The sequence below is a fragment of the Saccostrea cucullata genome, unplaced genomic scaffold, assembly GCF_032062105.1.
Source record: "Saccostrea cucullata isolate Sc308-1 unplaced genomic scaffold, CSIRO_AGI_Scuc_v1 ctg2236, whole genome shotgun sequence".
Lineage (NCBI taxonomy): Eukaryota > Metazoa > Mollusca > Bivalvia > Ostreida > Ostreidae > Saccostrea > Saccostrea cuccullata.
In genome coordinates, this window is record NW_026923819.1 from 105,691 (window position 1) to 126,565 (window position 20,875).

General features: G+C 33.9%; 1 protein-coding gene across 3 annotated transcripts; it reads right to left on the reverse strand.

Annotated features, from left to right (window-relative positions):
* Positions 1 to 1,863: 1,863 nt before the first annotated feature.
* LOC134264968 (PHD finger protein 20-like protein 1) lies at positions 1,864 to 20,385 on the reverse strand. Of its 3 annotated transcripts, none has more exons than XM_062747213.1 (19): positions 20,357 to 20,385; positions 16,900 to 17,008; positions 16,566 to 16,770; positions 16,231 to 16,390; positions 15,859 to 15,943; positions 15,558 to 15,646; positions 15,006 to 15,069; positions 13,648 to 13,707; positions 11,385 to 11,713; positions 10,970 to 11,282; positions 10,286 to 10,417; positions 9,947 to 10,096; positions 8,663 to 8,872; positions 8,077 to 8,223; positions 6,995 to 7,146; positions 5,365 to 5,464; positions 4,364 to 4,562; positions 3,249 to 4,111; positions 1,864 to 2,891 (listed from the first exon to the last, which is right to left on the reverse strand). In XM_062747213.1, the coding sequence occupies exons 1-19, from the start codon at positions 20,366 to 20,368 to the stop codon at positions 2,749 to 2,751; spliced, it is 3,522 nt and encodes a 1,173-aa protein (XP_062603197.1). In that variant the 5' UTR covers positions 20,369 to 20,385; the 3' UTR covers positions 1,864 to 2,748. The 3 variants fall into 3 exon arrangements, with proteins under 3 accessions (XP_062603197.1, XP_062603199.1, XP_062603196.1); XM_062747215.1 differs by having other exon boundaries at positions 1,865 to 2,891; positions 10,298 to 10,420; XM_062747212.1 differs by having other exon boundaries at positions 1,865 to 2,891; positions 10,286 to 10,420.
* Between the last annotated feature and the right edge of the window lie 490 nt (positions 20,386 to 20,875).

Below are 20,875 nucleotides of genomic sequence, written 5' to 3' on the forward strand. Positions count from 1 at the left end.
ATCCCACCTCTGATGTTTCGGGGGTCCGTGTTTGCTCTGCTCTTATTTTGTATTGTTTTATGGACTTTGAGATTGAGCGCTGTTCGTTATCTCCACATCCTTCTTTGTAAATATTTAATCCATATTGTGGCGCCTCCTTACCCCTGTCATAATTTGAACATAATCGATTCTAAACTACCTGAGGAAAATTCCATTTAAATATGACTAATCATGGCTTTGCTGTTCTCCAAAAGGAAAATGTCCTATGATGTTTTGTTGTAGCCCTCCTTACCCCCGGGTGGTCATATTTTGAACAAACTTGATTCTACACAACTTGAATATGCTTCCATAAAAGTTTTATCTTTTCTGGCCCAGATGCTCTTGAGAAGATTTAAATTATTCCCCCCCCCCCCCTTATCTATAGTTCATGTAATTTGTTCCATTTTTTTCAGTAGCTGCTAGGTTGTCATAAAGCCTGTATGCTACAATTTGTTGCAATAAATGGTTATCCTTGATCACCTGCAAATATATGCTGCTAAAACATTCTGATTGTACATACAAGTACTCCAACGTTGATATTAAAAAGTAGTTTTAGATTATAATCGACAATACCCATGTTTATGTCGTTTTTGTCATCCAGCACTCTGCTGAAACTCACATAACTACTAAACTGACACTATATTTTTGGATGGATTTGTTTTTTGTAAACTGTAAAGTGGAGTATCAACGAAGCACCATGAATTACACATAACAGTATTTATTATCATTATAAAATTAATTCGATACATCCATTTTCACAAATTCTATATTTGCTGTTATATATTCTTGTAATATAACCAACTGTTGGGTCATATTTTGGCTGGTATGCATCATACAAATTGTAAGGCCTTTACTTTTATACTGAATTCATCTACGGAATGTTTTGTCTCCTAATTTTAAAAACATGGATAACGGAGGATAAGAGCAGTCAACGGGGAATGTTTCTAATCAGGCACCTGAATCAACCTCTATTTCCGGGTATGTGTTTTATGCTGTTTATAAACATGTATAGTTTAAGAGTTTTTTTTATATCTATGAAGAAGGATATGGAGCTAACGATTAGTATTCAATCTCAAAATCTATCACTATCTTCATTTCAAATGAAAAACATGCAAAGATATACATAGCATGTATTATGAATTACAGCTGGAAGAAGATGGGCGAACAAGATGTACAAAATGCCTACAGTGCAGCAAACATGAGGAAAAGTAAAATATCAAATATGTCAAAATTTTCTGGATATTTTATCCAACATTAAAGTATACTAAGTACTTTAATTTAAATCTCCAATTTCAAAAATCTCACAAAACTTTGAAATATTATTTTGCCTAATGAAATAGCATACACAAACTACAGAGGACAAAAAGGCTCATTTTCTCATACTATTACACATTTTTTAGATACAAGTGGCTCTTCACTCAATTTTTTTTTAAGTTTATCCACAAAGTGTGCCTAAAAATATACATTTTTTTTGGTAAACCAAAACAGAAAGCAGACCCACTATATGTCAAAAACACACTTAATAACACAACATGCATCATTTCAAGAAATACTTGAAGTCCATTTAGTCAAAGATTATATCATAAACATGATTTAAATGCCATTATTCTTCAGAATTTCATCAATTTCAATAAATGAAAACTTTACCTTGTATAAATCTATTTGAAAAATTTATATTTAAGCCTGTGTATAAAACATGTTCATAACATGACCAAAATTTCATTGTTTTATATTCATTGACATAAATAACAATTTTTTTGAGTATTGACACTCACTCCATAAAGAGAAGACGAAGAACAGATCTAATCTGCTTCATAAGTGATTGAGGTATTCAGACCCTTTTATACCATTAATAGGGATTTTTAAGAAGCATTTCTATCATACCCAAATTGATAAAAATCAGTCACAAACGCAAATATAAGTAATAAGGTATAATCGTAAAAACATTTGTCAAGATGAAATATGGGTTGGTACCTAGTCGAATCTACCATAAAGACCTTGTTTAAAGGGATTTGATATTACAAGTAAACTTTAATACTTCCTGATAAAAGTTTTATAATGATATCTTATTTCTTCACAAGTTTTACATGTGACATAAAGTGGCTTGTACCTTTTATTGTAAATCAATGCACATTGTCAGGAAAAAAGAATTTATCAAATCAGTTGGCAGGTTACAACCTAGATTAAACTATTCAAGGATGACAGTAAGAAAAAATATGTTTTCGATGTTTTATCTGTACACAACACTTTTTCCGGCATTTTAAAATGGTCAATGATAAGTCTTGCAAGACACGTAGACATTTCTGACTTTTAATTTTTATTCTATTAAAAATCTTTCATATTGAAAAGGGAAACTGTCTTATTGATTCTCTTATGGAGAAAAAATTGTACAGGAATGTCCAATTTGTGAAATATTTCCTGTATCAGATTAAGCATTTTATGGTTAATTTCTGGACACAACCATCCCAGAACTTCACCATTTTTTCCTTCAGAATATACAATCATGTATATGTTATCTTCTGTATGGAAATTTTGCATCAAAAATTGATTCATGGAACAAGTGGCACAGAGTAACTCAGACTGTGTTCTATTTGTATGAGGCCACAATTGCTGGACTCACACTCGGACACAGTGTTCTTTCTGTACAATAAGACCATCTGTTTACACACGGTGACAGTGTGCTTTCTATGGTAGGCTGTTGTTTGTTGGACACTTTCATGGTGATGTGTGCTATCTGTGGTAGGCTGCCATTCTCTGGACCCGCACTAGGTCGTGCTGTAATAGGTATAATGTCTTTTTAAGGGCCGGGACATCAGACAGCAGGTCCCTATCAGAGGGACCCGAGGAAAAGTTGGAATCTGCCGCCTCGAGGGCTGAAAAAAGATTATAAAACATGATCTGTATGATCCTAATCAACACAGTGATGAAAACAGGTAAATATTTCTTAATTTATCAGAAACTTTGAGAATTTCAAGATTAAGAAGAAAAGATTTTGCTAAAATTAGCTTGCTTTCAATTTCTTGATATGTTAGATTATGCTCAATATCCTCTCCGAGAAAACCTACTTGTATTTTCTCAATCAAAGTAATATATATATCATAAATTCTTTCAGGTAGAAGATACGATATTGAATTTCTGTCTTCCTAATTTTCAGAATGTTAAAGAAGGCAATTTACAAGATGTATAGAAATGTAAGAACTTTAGTGCTTTATATGGAACTGTGGACCTACCACAGACTTGCTCCTCGATGTGATCCAGTCTCTGCTCGATTTCTGTCTGGACTCGGAGAATGTGCTCCAATAGATTCCTCTCACAGAGTTTGAACGGATCTTCCTTCACCACATCCACAGAGTTCAAAAGGTCACACACATCCTCCACTTTGACCTCTGACCCTACAGACTGATCCAGTGGTAGTTCTACGCTAGATTTGGCTTGGCCTGATTGAGACTGTTCTGAAGGAGTTGTTGTGTGATTTGATTGTTCCATCTGAGTTTTCTTTCCCTGCCCACTCTCTGCTGTGGAGACTTCACCATTACCAGTGTTTGAGCTACTAGCCTTTACTTCGGCCTTGTCAGTGTTTGGTGTAACTATACTCGCTGAATCACTCTCACTGACTGGTTTAGAGCTTTCAGGTTTCTCTTGAGCGTTCTTCTGTTTCTCAGAAGCATCTTCTTCTTTAGACATTAGTCCTTGGTTTGAACTTTTAATGCTTTCATCTGGACCACTATTTTCTGTTTTTGTACCTTCTTTGGACTGTGAAAGGTTCTCAACAGTTTTATTTGTAGCACTCTCAAGTCCTTCCTTTTTGTCAGAAGTTTCCTGCAGATCTGTATTGACTTGCTGCTCTTTGTCTGTATTCACTGTCTCACTACCACAATCACTTTCACTGACCTCTATCTGAGGTTTCTGGGGAGTTCCTGATTCTAATTCAGAGTTCAGGTCCTGGACCTCAGTCTTTTTATTCTGATCTGTAGAGATGTCCAGGCTTATCTCCTCACTCTCACTATCTACATCAGGCTCTATAGGGTCAAACTGGACATTGTCTAGATTCTGTAACCACATCTGTAGCATGGGATCTCTGTGGTCTTTCTTTCTGTATTAAACAAAAGAGGTCAAATGAACACTTTTTACTACCCTTTCAAATGCAGTAAACATGGTAAACTAATACATTCTTTGTCAAATTTAATTTACAAGATGTAACTGGTTTTTTTTTTAGAAAGAATTTTAAAATATATCAAAGTTAATTTGTTTTAACAGTCAATGAATTATGAGATGCACTGAACACTAAGCCACTCTTCCATTGATTCAAAACAACTTGTTTTTTTTTATTGAGAGCGAGGAATACCTGACAGTCTTGAGTTTCTGCTTCAGGCCATGAATCACTGCTGACACATTGTGAAGGTCACCCACAAGGCCATGGGTGGCTTGAACTGTCCTGCAGCAACTCTCATCTTCTTCCTGATTGGGTAAAAATCCAAAGTGGGCCATGTGACCCAGCTTCAGCCAATCCTGGTCATGGACATAAAGCCGGCTGTCTCGGATTCCTAGAGAGTATAATATAGAACTATATCCACTATGTCCATTTAAAAAAGTTAAATCATGCCTTATGATTATATTAGCAAGCGCAGCGAGGCGGCATTGAGGCCAGAGGCCAAAATTACTATTGGAGGTATAAAGTATTTTGGCGAGCGCTAGCAAACATTCGCTCTGCTGAACAGGCCTCAGTGTAGCAAGCTCAATAGACTAACAAATGCGAACAGAGGAAATTCTGGTTGAAATCTGCACATTGTTTCAAGAAATTTTTATGAGTCCACATGAAAAAATTCCAAACTCCCAATAATCCTTTGCGATGCATAACAACATGGTGGCTTATACATGTAGCAACAGCTTTCTTGAAAAAATTACGAACAAAGATTTTATGCAACCTACATACTACATAATAACTATTGATTGCGTCCTAAGACAACTTTATATTTGACGTCATACTTTCATCATTCAAACTGCTCGGGTATTTTCAATTTGTCAGAAGCTTCCGAGAAGTTCGGACTCTTGATCTTAATTTATTTTTATGGTTGTGTTTTCTTCTTATTTTGATTCTTTCATTACTGAACAGAGGATGGGCAGTACAATTTGTAGCCTATTTATAAGTTTTTTATAAATACAAAACTGTGCTCGCTCAAATGGTCGCACCATACTATTTGTATCTAACTTTTTTGTGTAACTGATACAGTGTTAAGACAAGAAACTCCATAAAGGTGAAAAGTATATGTTTCAAAAGGAGGTAGCACAGACACTTGTTTCAAAAACAAAAACAAATAATTGGGTTGAGATTTTCTGCACACTTACCTGGAGGATTTTCACACACGTAACAGATGTACTTTTTGGGAAGTGTACTCTCAGTAATTTCAAAACAGGCTGCATGCTGCCAGCAGAGGCAAACATCACACTGTAAATAGAAACATATTAAGTTATAATATTATCTGCCCAACAGTAACAATGTCTATACTCAAAAGTATTTGTTAGAGCAAGCATATGTATCTAGAAGTTTTTAAACCACAAAGATAACAAAATGAGACACACACCCCTTCCACTCACTTTCATGTGAGCAATAGAGCATAAAGGTAAAGTCCATTTTTTGGAAAACCCTACGAGGGTTGTCCGTAAAGTTCGTGGACAACATTGATAATTACTGACAAAGATTGATAAAATATATGAAACTATTATTTTCATTAAATTCATGTTTTATTTTATCAACATGCAAGTTTACAACAAAAACAAAGCACAAATAGTTATATTCTTATCAGATTAAAGAAGACACACACTCATACCCGGAGCACTAAAATGAGATTTCTTGACGTTCCGCGACGTCAAAAGCATTATATGAGTACATATACCTTTTCTCAATTTAACTCAATAAATTTCTTATGTCGCTTTAACTAGTAATAAATATGTGCACAAAATGTTCAGGTTTCATACGTAAAATAATATCTAACAATGTCTGTCTAATACCCTGCAATCATCCAACCTCTGTTCGCGTAAAAACAATTTTATTTACGGAAATACGGTAAAGTTACGTTACAAAATTCATGTTTTACCAGCACTGCAATCTAAGAATGATGGTCTTCCTTCATGCAAGTCATCCTGTAAACTGTTCCTTCCGTCCGAAAATATTATATGCCACTTAAATACTAATGTACAGCTTCTTTTACTATGTTTCCCCGATTGTTTACAAAATGTATTGGTCTCTGTAGATGTTTATCCGATATCTACGCAGAATTTTATCACAGCTCACTGCTCCACCTATTCCGAAAACGTCCCTTTTTTGAACAAATTCGATCCGACTTCATATGTTCTAACTTTGATTGCTCGGTCATTTTACAACTTTGAATGTTCAAATTTTGCAGGTTTGAAGTGGTAACTTCTATCAACCTGATAATGTAAAAGTCATCCTGATATCCGCAAAACTTTATAAAATACAAATGAAATCTATAAAGTGATAAATAATTTTTTTAAATAAAATTTTGCGGTGCTCCGGGTCTCCATTCTAAGTCTAATTATGAAGCCATAATTGTAATTAAACATTTGAAATTGAATAAGATTTTACTTTTTTTCAATTCACATTTAGTAAAGGATTAGAAATATGCTAATAATAAATATCAATGATGCAAGTTTTATTTGATTCTTAGCTTGTCCACAAACTTTACGGACAACCCTCGTAAACATATTTTTAGCTTGAACATAAAATAGTTTATCACAATGACAGTTTGTTATAACAATTCAGTGACAGTCTCAGAATGGATGCACTGTGGCAGTATGAAATAAAGATTCTGTGAAAGACTCTGATTACAACAGGCTTCCTTGTAAAAATAAATTTTGGTGGTAAACTATTTCTATGAGAAGAAGAACACTGAATGAAATCACATACCCAGGTAAGATTTCTTTAATTTAGTATATTCATATTTCAGTATAATAGTACCTGAATCATGAGTCCGTTTTCTTCGTTAAATCGACAGATACAGTTGACCACTTCATCTTTACTGAGTGTGTCCTCGTATTCTGTTTCCATGGATTCCTCGGCTATCATCACATCCTGACTCATAGAACGGGCTCTCTCTCCAGACTTTAATCCTGTGTAATGTTCAACAAACAGCATGAGTGATGATACTTTTAAATATATATATATATCAATGTTTATGCTCCAAATTCTAAACTACAATGAACTGTATGGGAGCACCCTAAACTAATGTTATGCGTACTTAAATGTATAAATTTCCTTCACCAAAAAACTGAGCTAAATAATTGGCATTTCCAAAATTAGCCCTCCCACTTTTTTTGCAAATATATACATAGTATAGGCATTGAAAACTGGGGTTTACCTTTTTTTTCTTGGTTTATCCCCCCCCACACACTTTCAATTATCCCCCCCCCCCACTTTCAATTTGCTTCCAACGCCTATGTCTTTATGATTACATCATCCAAGCGTCCGACATCTTTCTTTATGTGTCATACTAAATCATGCACGTTGAAATGTTTAATTTCATACCGATGAAAATTAAGTGCTTAATTGGCTCAGGATTACCTTACTTCGTGCCAAAAAGCTAGAAAGCTAAAAATACCTACAGGGTTTTCGATTGAAAGTTGTAGAAAATTGAACATTGGTAAATTCTTTTTTCTTCCCCAGAAAACTTTATAAGTTCGTTTGGACTTATTAGCCATAAATTTTATTAGTACAAATGAAAATGTATTTGTCTGAAACTAACAGACTTACGTTAATGTCGAACCCTGCAGAAGATCTTAATAAAAGGTGCATCTAACACTATCATTGGAAAGAAAAAAAATAGATCACCTTTAAAAGAACTACAGTGATAACTGTCTCATCTGACACCTGTGAAATCTATCACACTGTAATTTCCAACCTAAAATCTCTTTCCCATTTTACCATGTTAACTAATTTTAATATTATATTACACTTTTCAATTTGGCACACTTTCTATTCCGAAACAAAATTTGTCTCCGAGTGCATGTCGGATTAGACAGGTTTCACTGTACATATCATACCTTCAGATAGGAGCTGATTCTCCATATTGAGTGGGTCTGCACCTGCCACTTCGGTGGTGCCCTCGTATGAGGTGCTGGGTCTACAGAGGGAGCCACTGGAGGGGTACCGCTGTCGGGGGGTGACGGAAATGTCCGAGTCTGTAGAACCTGTCAGGGAAGGTCAATATTACTTATATCACATAATGACATGATGCCACTAGTTCATGTGAAACAGTTATACATATTAAAAGATGACTTTACTTATTAAGAGAATTCTCCTAAACCATTTTTAAAATAAAACCCAGATATTTATGCTAGTTTAAATTGAATTATCTAAAAGATGACTTTACTTATTTATGCTAGTTTAAATTGAAGTATCTAAAAGATGACTTTACTTATTTATGCTAGTTTAAATTGAAGTATTAAAAGATGACTTTACTTATTAAGAGAATTCTCCTAAACCATTTTTAAAATGAAACCCAGATATTTATGCTAGTTTAAATTGAAGTATCTATGGTATTCAATAATTAATTCAAGTACAGCTTAATAATCAGAATGAAAGAAGGAAATATCCCCCAAAAAAGAACATTAAATCTGATATACATACAAATACTGGTTGTTTTCCGTCGTTTCCTGGGTGGGTTTTGCGGAGGCTTGCCGTCATTAGAGTGGTAGAACTTGATGTGAGATTCCAGCAGAGTCTCCTTACGGAATCCCTTATTACAGTCCTCAAACGTACACTTAAAATGGTTGTGTTCTGGCTCAATGACGAAGGCTTTTGGTGGAAGAGCAGTCTCAGGAACCAAAATGTAGTTGGCTTTTTAACAAAAAAGAATTTAAATAATTCATCTGATCTGTCTATATGTCAGTCAAAATAAATCAATTTTATCCTGCAACTACCCCTTGCATTGACCTAATACAGGTAACCTAATAAACTATAGCTTAATTCTGTCACTGCCCTAATAAAGCCTCGTGCTTGTATTCCAACATTCTAAAAGCATTGTGACGTCACGCATATTGTAATGTTTGCCATGGCATCATACTTTCAACAGCAGAGATGTTCGTAAATCTGTTGAAAATAGCTAGTTTTGGATGTACAAATGTAAAAAAAATGTTGCAGAATAAACAAAATACATGATAACTGTCTTGAAATATAAGCGATATTTGGGCTCAAGTCGAAAACATAAGAGGGCTCAGCAAGCCTTGCCCTCTATCATGTTTTCTTACCCTCGCCCAAATCTCACTTATATTTCAAGACAGTAACCATGTAATATTTTAAATTCATTGCTGAGTTCAATCAAACTTTGAAAGTTATATGCTGATGTTAAAAAATCCAAAATATTCCTCTTTAACTCGATAAACATTTGTACTAATACTGATTATTTGCTATCACACTTAAACTTTTTCTCAAATACAGATATCTTGAATACCATGGCAAAGTCAACTCTAATCCCAACTACTCTTTTTTATGCATTTTAAACCTCGTTATCTTGAATCCTCAGTCCAATTAAGTTTGAAATAAAAAATTTTGACTGTAATTGTAACATACACACATTATCCTTCTTTATTTTGTTATTCATTCTAATTGGAATACAGTCAAATTAGTAGATTTTTTTTCTCCATCTAATGAAAGAGATAATTACTGTAGATCACTAAATTTTCGCGAGATAGTCATTGACTCTTGATTAGCTAGACTAAATTTTCACGAATTGAGGTAACTGCTCTATATAATCTTAAGGAATACTATTATACGCGAGAAATAAATTTTCGCGAGCACACTGTCTCGCGTAATTACGCGAAAATAAAGTTCTCACGAATAAAAAGTGATTTACAGTAATATTTTACAAGATGACTTGAAACAACCCCTCAATTTTTCATTCAATTAACATACCTCTCTCGTTAGTGGACCTGCTTCGTTTCCGTGAGGAATGAGGCTGGTCCGATTTCTCTCCCTTTTCTGTTGATTTACTTCTCTTTCTTGCTAAACTCTCTCCTGACTGAGTGATCGGAGAAAATGTCTGTTTACGACTTTTTCTGTTCTCTACAATAAATTAATTAATAGATTATGATCAATGAGACTCAAGCTACCTGACCTGGGCAGCATTACATTTTCACACAAAATGATGCAATAGACTGGCAAGTTTCATTGAGGTTTATATCTGATTCATAGTGGTTCTTAATGGTGGGATAGTGGGAGGAAAAAGAATAAAATACCCCTTTATTTGCTTACTTCTATGCTTACTTTTGCCTTTGGATGGGAGAACTGGAGTAGGGATTTCAAGAGATGGTCCAGCTCCTGCTGTATGTGTGCTGTCTGTCTTCATACCTGGAGACTGTTTTGGAGTTGATGGGGAGGATGACACTGCTATAGAGATAAAATGTGATCAGATCACAGAAGCATCTGATTAACTCTTTAAGCATTTACATAGACTGAATTTAAAATTAAAATATTCATTTGTTATTTTAAAATTAAAAATACATGTACATATTCATGAATTATAGCACTGCAGGAAAATGAAGAGAGCTCACTGCTTAGCTCTTCATTTGGACTTTTGTAGAAAAAAAGAGTTCAGAGAGAGTTCTAAATTTTAATATAAAAAGAAATAACTAATTCATGAAATGAATAAATACCAAGAAAAATCTGAATATCACAAACTTATTGAAAGTTATTTGTTAATTTCAAGTATTTTTTACTTTAAAGGTACTATATACATGGTTATTTTCGCCCTGTGTTATTTTCATCCTTTCACACTTCGAAACAATTTTGCCCTGTTTTAAATTCACCTAGTCACTATTCTGTTAATGAAATTATGCTGTTTTTTTTAATTTGCCAGTTTTACATTTGCCCACCTATGGGCGTGTATACAGTACTTAAAATTGTACAAATTAATTGAATTCAAATACACAATCTTACCAGACAGAGTGCTAGCTGGAGAAGGAGGCATGGAGGAGAGAGGGGTGGCCATAGGTGTACTGGGGGCAGACATCAACCCCGGGGCTGGAGTACTGGGGGCTGAGGCTGGAACAGGTACCCCAGCAGGTGCTTCAGGTGAGCCTGGGGCAGGTAGAGGAGTTCCTGTGGGTGGGGTTCCCTCTGAGGTGGGGTCTGATACACTTTGTGGAGCCGGCAGATTGGGAGTAGGCTGGGGGACTGGGGTGGTGTCCGTAGAGGTTTTTGTAACTGAAGAGTCTTCAGAATCTGTGGTAGGTGGAACAGATGCATCTGCCTAAAAAAGAAATATTACATCTATAAATTAAGGATAAAATCTTCATTTTGATTGTAAAGTAGTTTATGAAAAGAATCTTTGCGATTAGACTCTTGACATTACCTGTTCTACAGAAGGTGTAACACTAGTCTCTTCTGATGGCGGCTGTTCCATTAAGCCCCCTGTATCCTCCGGTTGTTCCACTGCACTCCCCGTGCTGTCCATCGTTTCATCAGTCGTCAAATCTTTACTGGAACAGCTCCCTGTTTTAGACCTCTCTGAGGACGTTGATCGATCTCGCTTCTTAAACAGAGATCCTGCAATGATTAACTTCTTCTCCCCTTTCCTCTGTCTGCGTTCTTTACTTGGTCGCCGTTTGCCGTCATCACTCGCAGTACTTCTCGTCCTCTCGGTTACCTTCCTTGTTGTCTCCACATCTCTGGGGACTTTATCTACGATATAAATCATGTAATCATCAGTAAATTGGACATTTTCTTCTTTTAACAATAAATCCTTTTCTGCTTAAAAAAGAAGGCAGTGTTACTACTGTATACAAGTTATTTTTGCACCACTTTATTTTCGCCCTTTCACAATTTTGTTTAAGAAATCAATATACAATTATTGCTGGTTTTTGAGGTCAATATAATGATTTAGCCACCTGAGGAGTACAATATTGACCGAGCCCGAAGGGCGAGGTGAATATTGTACTTCGAAGATGGCTAAATCATTGTATTGACCGAAAAAAACAGCAATAATTGTTTTATTATATGATTCATGGACAAAATGATACAGTTCAGTACTTGTTTGCATTTTATTAAGTCCTAGCCAAACACAAGAGAGAAGCAGAATTAAAATGTGAATAAACCTTACCAGTTGTATCAATTTGAAATGTTTTTTTTTAAATCAATTTTAGTTGCCATGAAAGAAATATATAATGTCAGTTTTTTCATAGCATAGATTTTGAATGGAAGGAGTATTATCAGGGAAAACTGACTGCCAAAAAGTAAAAAAAAATTGTTGTTCAGTAAAAGTGTTGGAGGGGGGGGGGGGGGGGTCCCTGCATCCCCTCTTACCACCCTCACCTAAAATATATATTCGCTTATGTTTTGTTCACATGAAAATAAAAATCCTAGTCGTTTAAATAGCTTTCTAAAATAATTTGTATCAATTTGGAATTTCCCAATCTATTTTTAGATCAATGTTGAGGAAATAAATCCTTGTATTGACCTGGAACGTCACGTGCAGGTCAATACAACGTAATATTTTTCTAACATAGCTGGATCTCAGCCAATCAGAGAGATGGAAATTACTCGATCATATAATACTATACAATTATTGCTGTTTTTGAGGTCAATACAATGATTTAGCCACCTGAGGAGTACAATATTCACCGAGCCCGAAGGGCGAGGTGAATATTGTACTTCGAAGATGGCTAAATTCGAAGATGTATTGACCGAAAAAACAGCAATAATTGTTTTATTATATGATTAACTGATAAGATACAGCTCATTACTTGTTTGCATTTAATTTAGTCCTAGCCGAATACAAGAGAGAAGCAGAATAAATATGTAAATAAACCTTACCATTCGTATCAACTTGATTTTTTTTTTTTATCTATTTCAGTTTCCATGAAAGAATACATACATGTTATGTTAGTCTTTTTTATAGAATATATTTTGAAATGAATGAGTATAATGAGGGTAAACTGACAGCCGAAAAAAAGTAAAAATTGTTGTTCAATAAAAGTGTTGGAGGGGAGTCTCTGCATCCCCTTTAAATAACCACCCTCACCCAAAATATATATTCGCTTATGTTTGTTCACAGTTCACATGCAAAAAAAAAAAAAAAAAAAAAAAATCATAGTTGTGTACATAGCTTTCCAACACAATTTATATCAATTTGGAATTTCCCGATCTATTTTTAGATCAATGTAGGGAAATAAATCCTGGTATTCACCTGGAACGTCACGTGCAGGTCAATACAACGTAATATTTTTCTAACATAGTTGGATCTCAGCCAATCAGAGAGATGGAAATTATTCGATCATATAATAAACTGTATTATTTGAATTCGCCCCTTTTTAAATTCACTAGACTGAGGTTAGAGTGAAAGGGGAGAAAATAAAACAAGGGCAAAAATTACCCTGTATACAGTATGTTTAGGCACCTTCTACAGGCAAGAATAACTGTCTCACACATGTATGTGTTTAATATGTAGTACACATGTATGTGTTTAATATGTAGTATCTCTTTTCTGTCCCAAACATGTTCTGTACCTGTGTATTGACCTGTACAGATTTTTTTACCTACCCAAGCTGCCTTCTCTTTACTGCCCCCTACATTGTTCTGTACCCGTGTATTGACCTGTTCAGATTTTTTTTACCTACCCAAGCTGCCTTCCCTCCTTGAGTATATAGATGAACTTCTCCTCTTCTTGGGTAGAGTGGCTGTAAAAAACAAACATCACAATATTGTTTAAGGTATAAATATGTAAGAGGAAAACTCTCTTGTTTTGGCTGAATAGATAAAAATATGTATGACCTTAAAATTACCAATAAATATACCGAGTAAACAAAATAAACAAAAACGGAGAGAATTAATTGACTCAAATACCCTAAAATCTTGAAAATAAGCCGCGGCTTATTTTAAGTTTTGGTAAGAAAGTTGGGGCTTATTTTCAAAACCGGCTTATTTTCAAATTCCGGCTTATTATCAATGCAAAAAACTGGTAAGAGAAGAGATCACAATTCCGGTTTATTTTCAATACAATCATTAAATAAAGTGTAATCGATAGAGTAGGAACTACTTGTTCGATGTAAAATTAAAACATCGTGAATATAATAGAATAAAATAATTACAATAATCATGAAAATACTTTGTTCAGTATCTTGCGTGTAGAAAAAAATACTGTAAAATTGGAAAGTTTGACAAGGAGGAAACATGAACGAATGACTTTAGCTGGTCAAAGTTTTCTCTCGTCATTTTTTTTTTGTTCATTGGCATCCCCCCAGGTACGTTTTCATTAGGTCTAAGTAGTGTGATCGTCTACTTTATATTTTGAGAATGTCGATCCCGAAAAGATAAATTTCATTGTTTACAGCTTATAAATTTACATGAAATACAATCTTGTTTTAAAAAAGTAAAATATAAGATATCCGCTTGTAATTGAATCATTTGATAAATTAGTCAAACAAACACATATTTAAACAACTCAATTCTACGGTACATTGAAATTTAATTACTACCAAGCCCTGTCGATCAGCAGGTTTCTTGCCTCGGGCAGTGTTACCTGACAGTTAAATGCTTTACAAACAAAAACTTTCATTTTATCCGTTAAATTTTTAATTATAACAATTTTAAACACACTGTTAGCTTGTACAAGTCTGGATGAGATAATTATTTTTCTGACAATTTTATGAAAAAAAATTCTCCATATGTTAGCTGGTTCTGCAGTGATTTTTTTTTTGCCGTCGAAGTTTTCAATCTTCAAATTTTTAATACGAGGCAATCCTCAAACGTTTAACATCTTTCCTAAATGGCATTTTCATGACCGGCTTATTTTCAAAACTGGCTTATTTTCGAGTAATTTTTAATGCAAGAAATAGGTGGCTTATTTTCAAAACCGGCTTATTATTAAATCCGTCTTATTTTCAAGATTTTAGGGTATTAGGACATGTAAGGTTACAAACATTTTTTTTATATGGATCAACAACACATTTTATACAAGTTACGTAGAATCTCTCACCCATTTCTTCCTCCATCGATCTTTTCCTCTCATCTTTGGGTAAAACATGTACAATCTCTATTTTCTACAAAAATAAAGCAGACTTTGTTTGAAAATAGCTCTGAGATTATGGTAAAAAGATTAAACAACTAAAAAACATAATACATGACTTTCTGTTTATTGCATTTTCTTTTAAAATTTGCTTTGACTTTGTTCTTTTGTAAGACAGTCATAGGTAGCATTGTGATATCATAGTTTAGCAGTTGAGGCTATTTTAAATAAAGTTTGTTTGCTCCCTCCTCATTCAGTGTAAAAATATTGAATTGAAGCTGGGCCCTTCATTTCAACAATTTAAACTCCCCTTCATCCAAGGATGCTTTGTATCAATGTTGTTTAAAATTAGCCCAAAAGTCTTGAGAAGAGGTTGAAAATGTAAAAAGTTTACAGATGAACGGGTAGACAAAAGATGATCACAGAAGCTCACTTGAGAAACATGCAGTCCCTTTGATTACCGGGTATATTTGCTCACTAGTTCTTTGTAATTTGACCCTGTTCCTTGTTATTAATCTATACCTGCTGTTGTAACTCTTTAGGCATTGCTTTGATGTTGATTCCCTGAACTGTCTTCTTAAAGCCGTCATAAAACAGAATATCATAAGATCCTGTGTTAAGAAAAATGCAATTGTCATTAAAATACAGCATATCATAAAATCCTGCAACAAAACCTGGGGAAATGTTATTAAATAGCTTTAACAAGAAGGACAGAGAAGGGATTATAATTTTAAAAAAATATAAGACTTGTATAATTTTCCAAGCATTTTTTAACTCTTAAAATAAATGTATTAATTTTTAAAAATAATAATTATATTATTACCATCAGCAAGAACAGCTGTGACTTTCCCAGGATACATTTTACAATCTGTCCACTTGGCATAAACATGGTCCCCCAGTTTATATTCCTGTTTACAGAAAAATCAACTCATTATAGCACAGAGGCAAGATTTCTTGGATATGCATGACATACACAATCATGTAATACATGTACCAACATCACAATCATTTGACAGGAAAAAATATTTATTTATAAAAATTTAAGAAGATCTTAATGATCTTCTTTTTGATTTGGAAAGAAAATTAAATTTGTGAATGTCTTGTTTTAAAGGTTAACACAGATTGCTTGGCCATTTTCCACAATGTATGTCTCATTTTTGGGATTAAATTCCACTTATTTTAGGTAAATACTTACGGATTGTTTGGCCTTTCCTTTCCGTGATGAGTGTCTCGTTTTTGGCCTGAGTTTCTCGGAGTCCATTTCTATCCACTCATCATATCTTTGATTCCAGCCGTCGAAGTGAATCATCACCATCTTCTCCTCTTCATCAATCTCCACAATCTTAGCTGAGTACCTAAATAACACACAGTCCAGCTCATTATGTAAATCCAGACAATCTTAATTATGTATCATAAAATTACAGCACCAACTTGATGGAAGAATAGTGAATATTCATGTACATAAATTAAAAATAATAATCAATCAACAAATTTCACAAATTTAATTAATATCTGGATAATGATCTAAACCATTTGGAGCTGAAGTCCATGGCCTCGAGTCTCTCTCCCTTCCTCAAGTTGATTCCTGGACGGACGGGGAACTTCTTACTGACCGCAGGGGGTGTCTGTGTCGTTGAGGAGGCGCTGGAGCACGTACTGACGTCATCTGCGTCCAGTCGGCTCCGACCTGCGGAATCCGAGGTCAGCGGCAGAGACGAACCCTTCTCAAGCTTATCTGTCAAGGATAAAAAGAAAATTCCTACAGTAGTTGTGAAATCTAGATATGTAAGAAAATAACTTATTATTTTGGCTCTTGGACTGGCTAACAAAGAATTAAGATGACATTATCATTAATTCATTATACCTGTCATGTCTACATGGCTGCTGGACTCTGTGTTCTGTTCCAGTTCCTCTGTTGTGTTGTTTCCAGCCTCTATCCCTCTGGAGGTACCGACCTGTGCATCGGTTCTACTCTACAATCAATGGAAATAAATCTTAAAAAAACTTATTTCATCCAATGGAAATTAATCCCATATCTAATAATCTGCAGAATAAACAGGTCTTGTAGATCTATTTTCATAATATTCATTTTTTCTACATTTGAATGTAACATTTATTCTTTATTTTCTTCATTAGGATGAAGTTAAGATTTCTGTGTGAATCTTTGTGGTTTAGTATGCATAGCTATGATGTAGATACTAATACTATATTTATTAAAAAATTTTGAATAAAAGATTTACAAAGTGACAGTTGCAATTATTCTTCATTTTATTCCAAGATTATGGTTTTCGAGCGACGATTTTATCATAATTTCACTGCATATTTTATTCTTATAAATAAAGCCGTTGCATACAAAATAAACAAAATAAAAGCAAATTCTTAGCTTTCCTCCTATTTTACTTATTGAAAATTGACACTAATGTGCCTCCATAGTTAAATCAGTCCTTTGACCAAGTTCGGAAAAGATTGTCATTTTTAATTGGTTTAGATCAACAGTCAGGGGCATAGTGCACAAAAGTTATTTTCAAAAGTAACTTGAATTAGTTACTTTTTTGTCACAATGTGTTACCTCTCTTTGATATGACCTACTTTTTCCCAGTATTAGTTATCCTTCCAAAATAGCTTCAATAAATGAATATCTTGTCTACATTATTTTGTGTCATTCCTCCCTAACTTATTTAAGTTATTATTAAAAACAAATTTTGTGTGTAAAATAACTGATTTAAGTTATTTTTCTGATAACTTGTTGACTTGTTAACTCAGTTGCCAGGATGACAGAAATATGAAGTGATAAACAAATGATAGGTGCAGCTACGCCCGACATGGCGGGAATTTTTCTTTTTATGCACCGGTAAAAACACAGAAACGTTACACTTGTTTACATAGGTAATGATTTTGTCAAATATTTGAACGACACTATGCAAAAAATTTCGTGTTGAAATTCTGATTTTTTTGCTCACAGTACAGATAAATATCTATATTTTATCAGGTCCGACACAATCTCTTGATTAAGCTATATAGCTTTAAAAAGCTATATTAAAGCTATATAGCTTTATTAAGCTATTCAAAATAGCTTGATAAAGCTTTTTATATGCAATTTTTCACACAAAAAAAACATTTTCTGCATGAAATAAACAAAAAGTCGCAAGTATTTGACTATTCATATATGTATGAACTATAAACTATAAAAAATACAACCCAAATCATAGAAAGTTCCAACATCGTTGCTGTTGAATACTTTTAAGCAAAATATGAATTTCCATTGTTTGTATAACTGTCCACTACTTTGCCTGCGGTGAGGCGTGGGTAAGTATGATTGCTTTTCATTGTGCTGAACTGTAACCAATCAATTATCTTGTTGGCCATAATTGACCTCCTTTATAATTTCATTCAAGAAATAACTGTGTGGTCACTCATCAATAGCCCCAATTTTTTTTAATTTTTGAGTACAAAGTCTATCAAGGAGACGCAATTTGGTGAGTGATTTTTACATGCATTGTATTCAGAAGAGTTCAAAGTTTAATATTTCCACTGCACCAAGGTGCAACTTTTTGCACATGTTGAAAAAATAACACATTTGAGAAAAAAGTCTGATAAAATAGCTTAATCAAGCTATTCTGAATAGCTTAATAAAGCTTTATAGCTTAATCAAGAGATTGTGCCGAACCTGTTTATTTCCCGTTAGTTAAAATTATGAACCATTTCACGCCATTCCCAGGAACTGAATAAAACGATCCCCCCCCCCCCATTTGGTAGGTATATAAAGACGCCAATAGAGGCGATTGACCACCAAACGGGGGTTAAATGACCATTAGGCGGTGTGTGCCCAACCTTAATCAACAGGTTGGGACCAATCGCCAAAATGGGATATAATAGTCCGTTTGGGATATAATATTACAAATGGGCTATAAATTTGCAGTGCAAAAATTGAAAAATTTTATATTGGTAATAAATATCATAAATCCGCATCAAAACACTTAAAAATGAATAACTTTTGGTAAGCAGGTTTTTCTGCAACCCTACATTTTTTAAGATTGATCCCCAAGAAGTTAAGGAACTTCCAAGGGATCAATCTCCTAAACAATGGGCATACAGGAAAACTTGCCAACCAAAAGTTATTCCTTTTTAACAGTTTAAGTGTCATGATAAGGATTTATGATATTTATAGCCAAAATAAAAAATTTCAATTTTTGCACTGTAAATATATAGCCCATTTGGGATATTATATCCCAAATGGACTATTATATCCCATTTGGGTGATTGGTCCCAACCTGATCAAAACATATAGGTATTGAAACATGCGAAATGGGGTTCACATGATTAGGATGCATCAAATAAAGATGGGACTCAACCTCTAGTCCCCGGACTCAAGCTAGCAAAATTCTAGTGAGAATTCTGGTTTATCCGATAGCATAATCTCTGTTGAGATTCTGCTGGGCTAGATATTTGGACTGACGCCCGCATAATCTCTGGACAGCCCTATATAATTCATGTCTGGAGATCAAGTCCCAACTTCGGCCGACTATAGCAAGAATAATTCACCTAAGCCACACAGCTGCTCACTTCAATTAAGTAATTTGGTTGTTTATTTCACCCTCTATCACTTTTTTTTCTACATTGCTTACCTTTTAGGCATGTAAATCCCAAAATAAAAATATTCACTGAAATTTCAGTTTTTAAATATGGCTCCTGTAACGAAATTGTTTACCTCCTCAAATAAAAGAGTTCTTATAGTCTGTTTTTACCCTAATTGATGTTCAATAGCCACAGAAGACATTGGTTCAGATTCACCAAGGGTAAAAACAGACTATAAGAACTCTTTTATTTGAGGAGGTAAACAATTTCGTGACAGGAGCCATATTTAAAAACTGAAATTTCAGTGAATATTTTTATGTTGGGATTTACATGCCTAAAAGGTAAGCAATGTAGAAATAAAAGTGATAGAGGGTCAAATAAACAACCAAATGACTTAACTGAAGCGAGCAGCTGTGTGGCTTAGGTGAATTATTCTTGCTATAGTCGGCCGAAGTTGGGACTTGATCTCCAGACATGAATTACATAGGGCTGTCCAGAGATTATGCGGGCGTCAGTCCAAATATCTAGCCCAGCAGAATCTCAACAGAGATTACCGATAGCATAATTTGCAAAACCATGGTTTAGAATTCAGAATTTAAAATATTTTAAAACTGCCGTTCTTAATAAAGAACATGGTGGATGGAGAGATTGCTAAGAGTTTCAATAATCTGATACATCAAAAATTAAATCTGACAAAATACAAAGAAATAAAGACTAAAAGTTAAATCTCGCAAAATTCGATTTACCTTTGACGCCATTTTTAAACCAATCAAATTAGCTCATTCGTAAAATAGTCGAGTCAAAAATCTACCAAGTCGTGCATAAGAAAGTCGCCCAACACTAAGTATTCAAATCAGGGGAAAACTGTACATAACTATCAAACTCTTTTATACTAGTGTGATATTTTAAAGGTTTAATCAATTAAACATGAGTCAATTATTTCTTTTTAATTCATAAAATGATAATAACAAGTTGAAAGCACTGGGTATGAATATGATGATAGAACGGGGAAGTTGGGTCTTTTTAAAACTTAAAAAAAAAAAAAAAAAAAAAAAACTAATTTACGTCCTTTTGATTAAGTCTAGAAATAGAGTGTAACTAATTATTTATTTATTTATTTTATCTATTTTTATATTTATTTATTTATTATTTATTTATTTATTTATTTTTTTTTTTTTTTTTATGTATTTATTTTAATTTATTTTATTTTATTTATTTATTTAATTATTAATTGATCAATTCATTTATTTATGTTTTTATTTATT

Bases quoted from the DNA above. Each gene is read 5' to 3' on its own strand.
- LOC134264968 (XM_062747212.1), bottom strand. The intron at 15,944-16,230 runs GTAAGTATTTAC...TTCTGTAAACAG, and splicing joins AAGGAAAGGCCAAACAATCC to GAATATAAACTGGGGGACCA. The intron at 10,097-10,285 runs GTAAGCAAATAA...AATTTATTGTAG, and splicing joins AGGCAAAAGTAAGCATAGAA to AGAACAGAAAAAGTCGTAAA.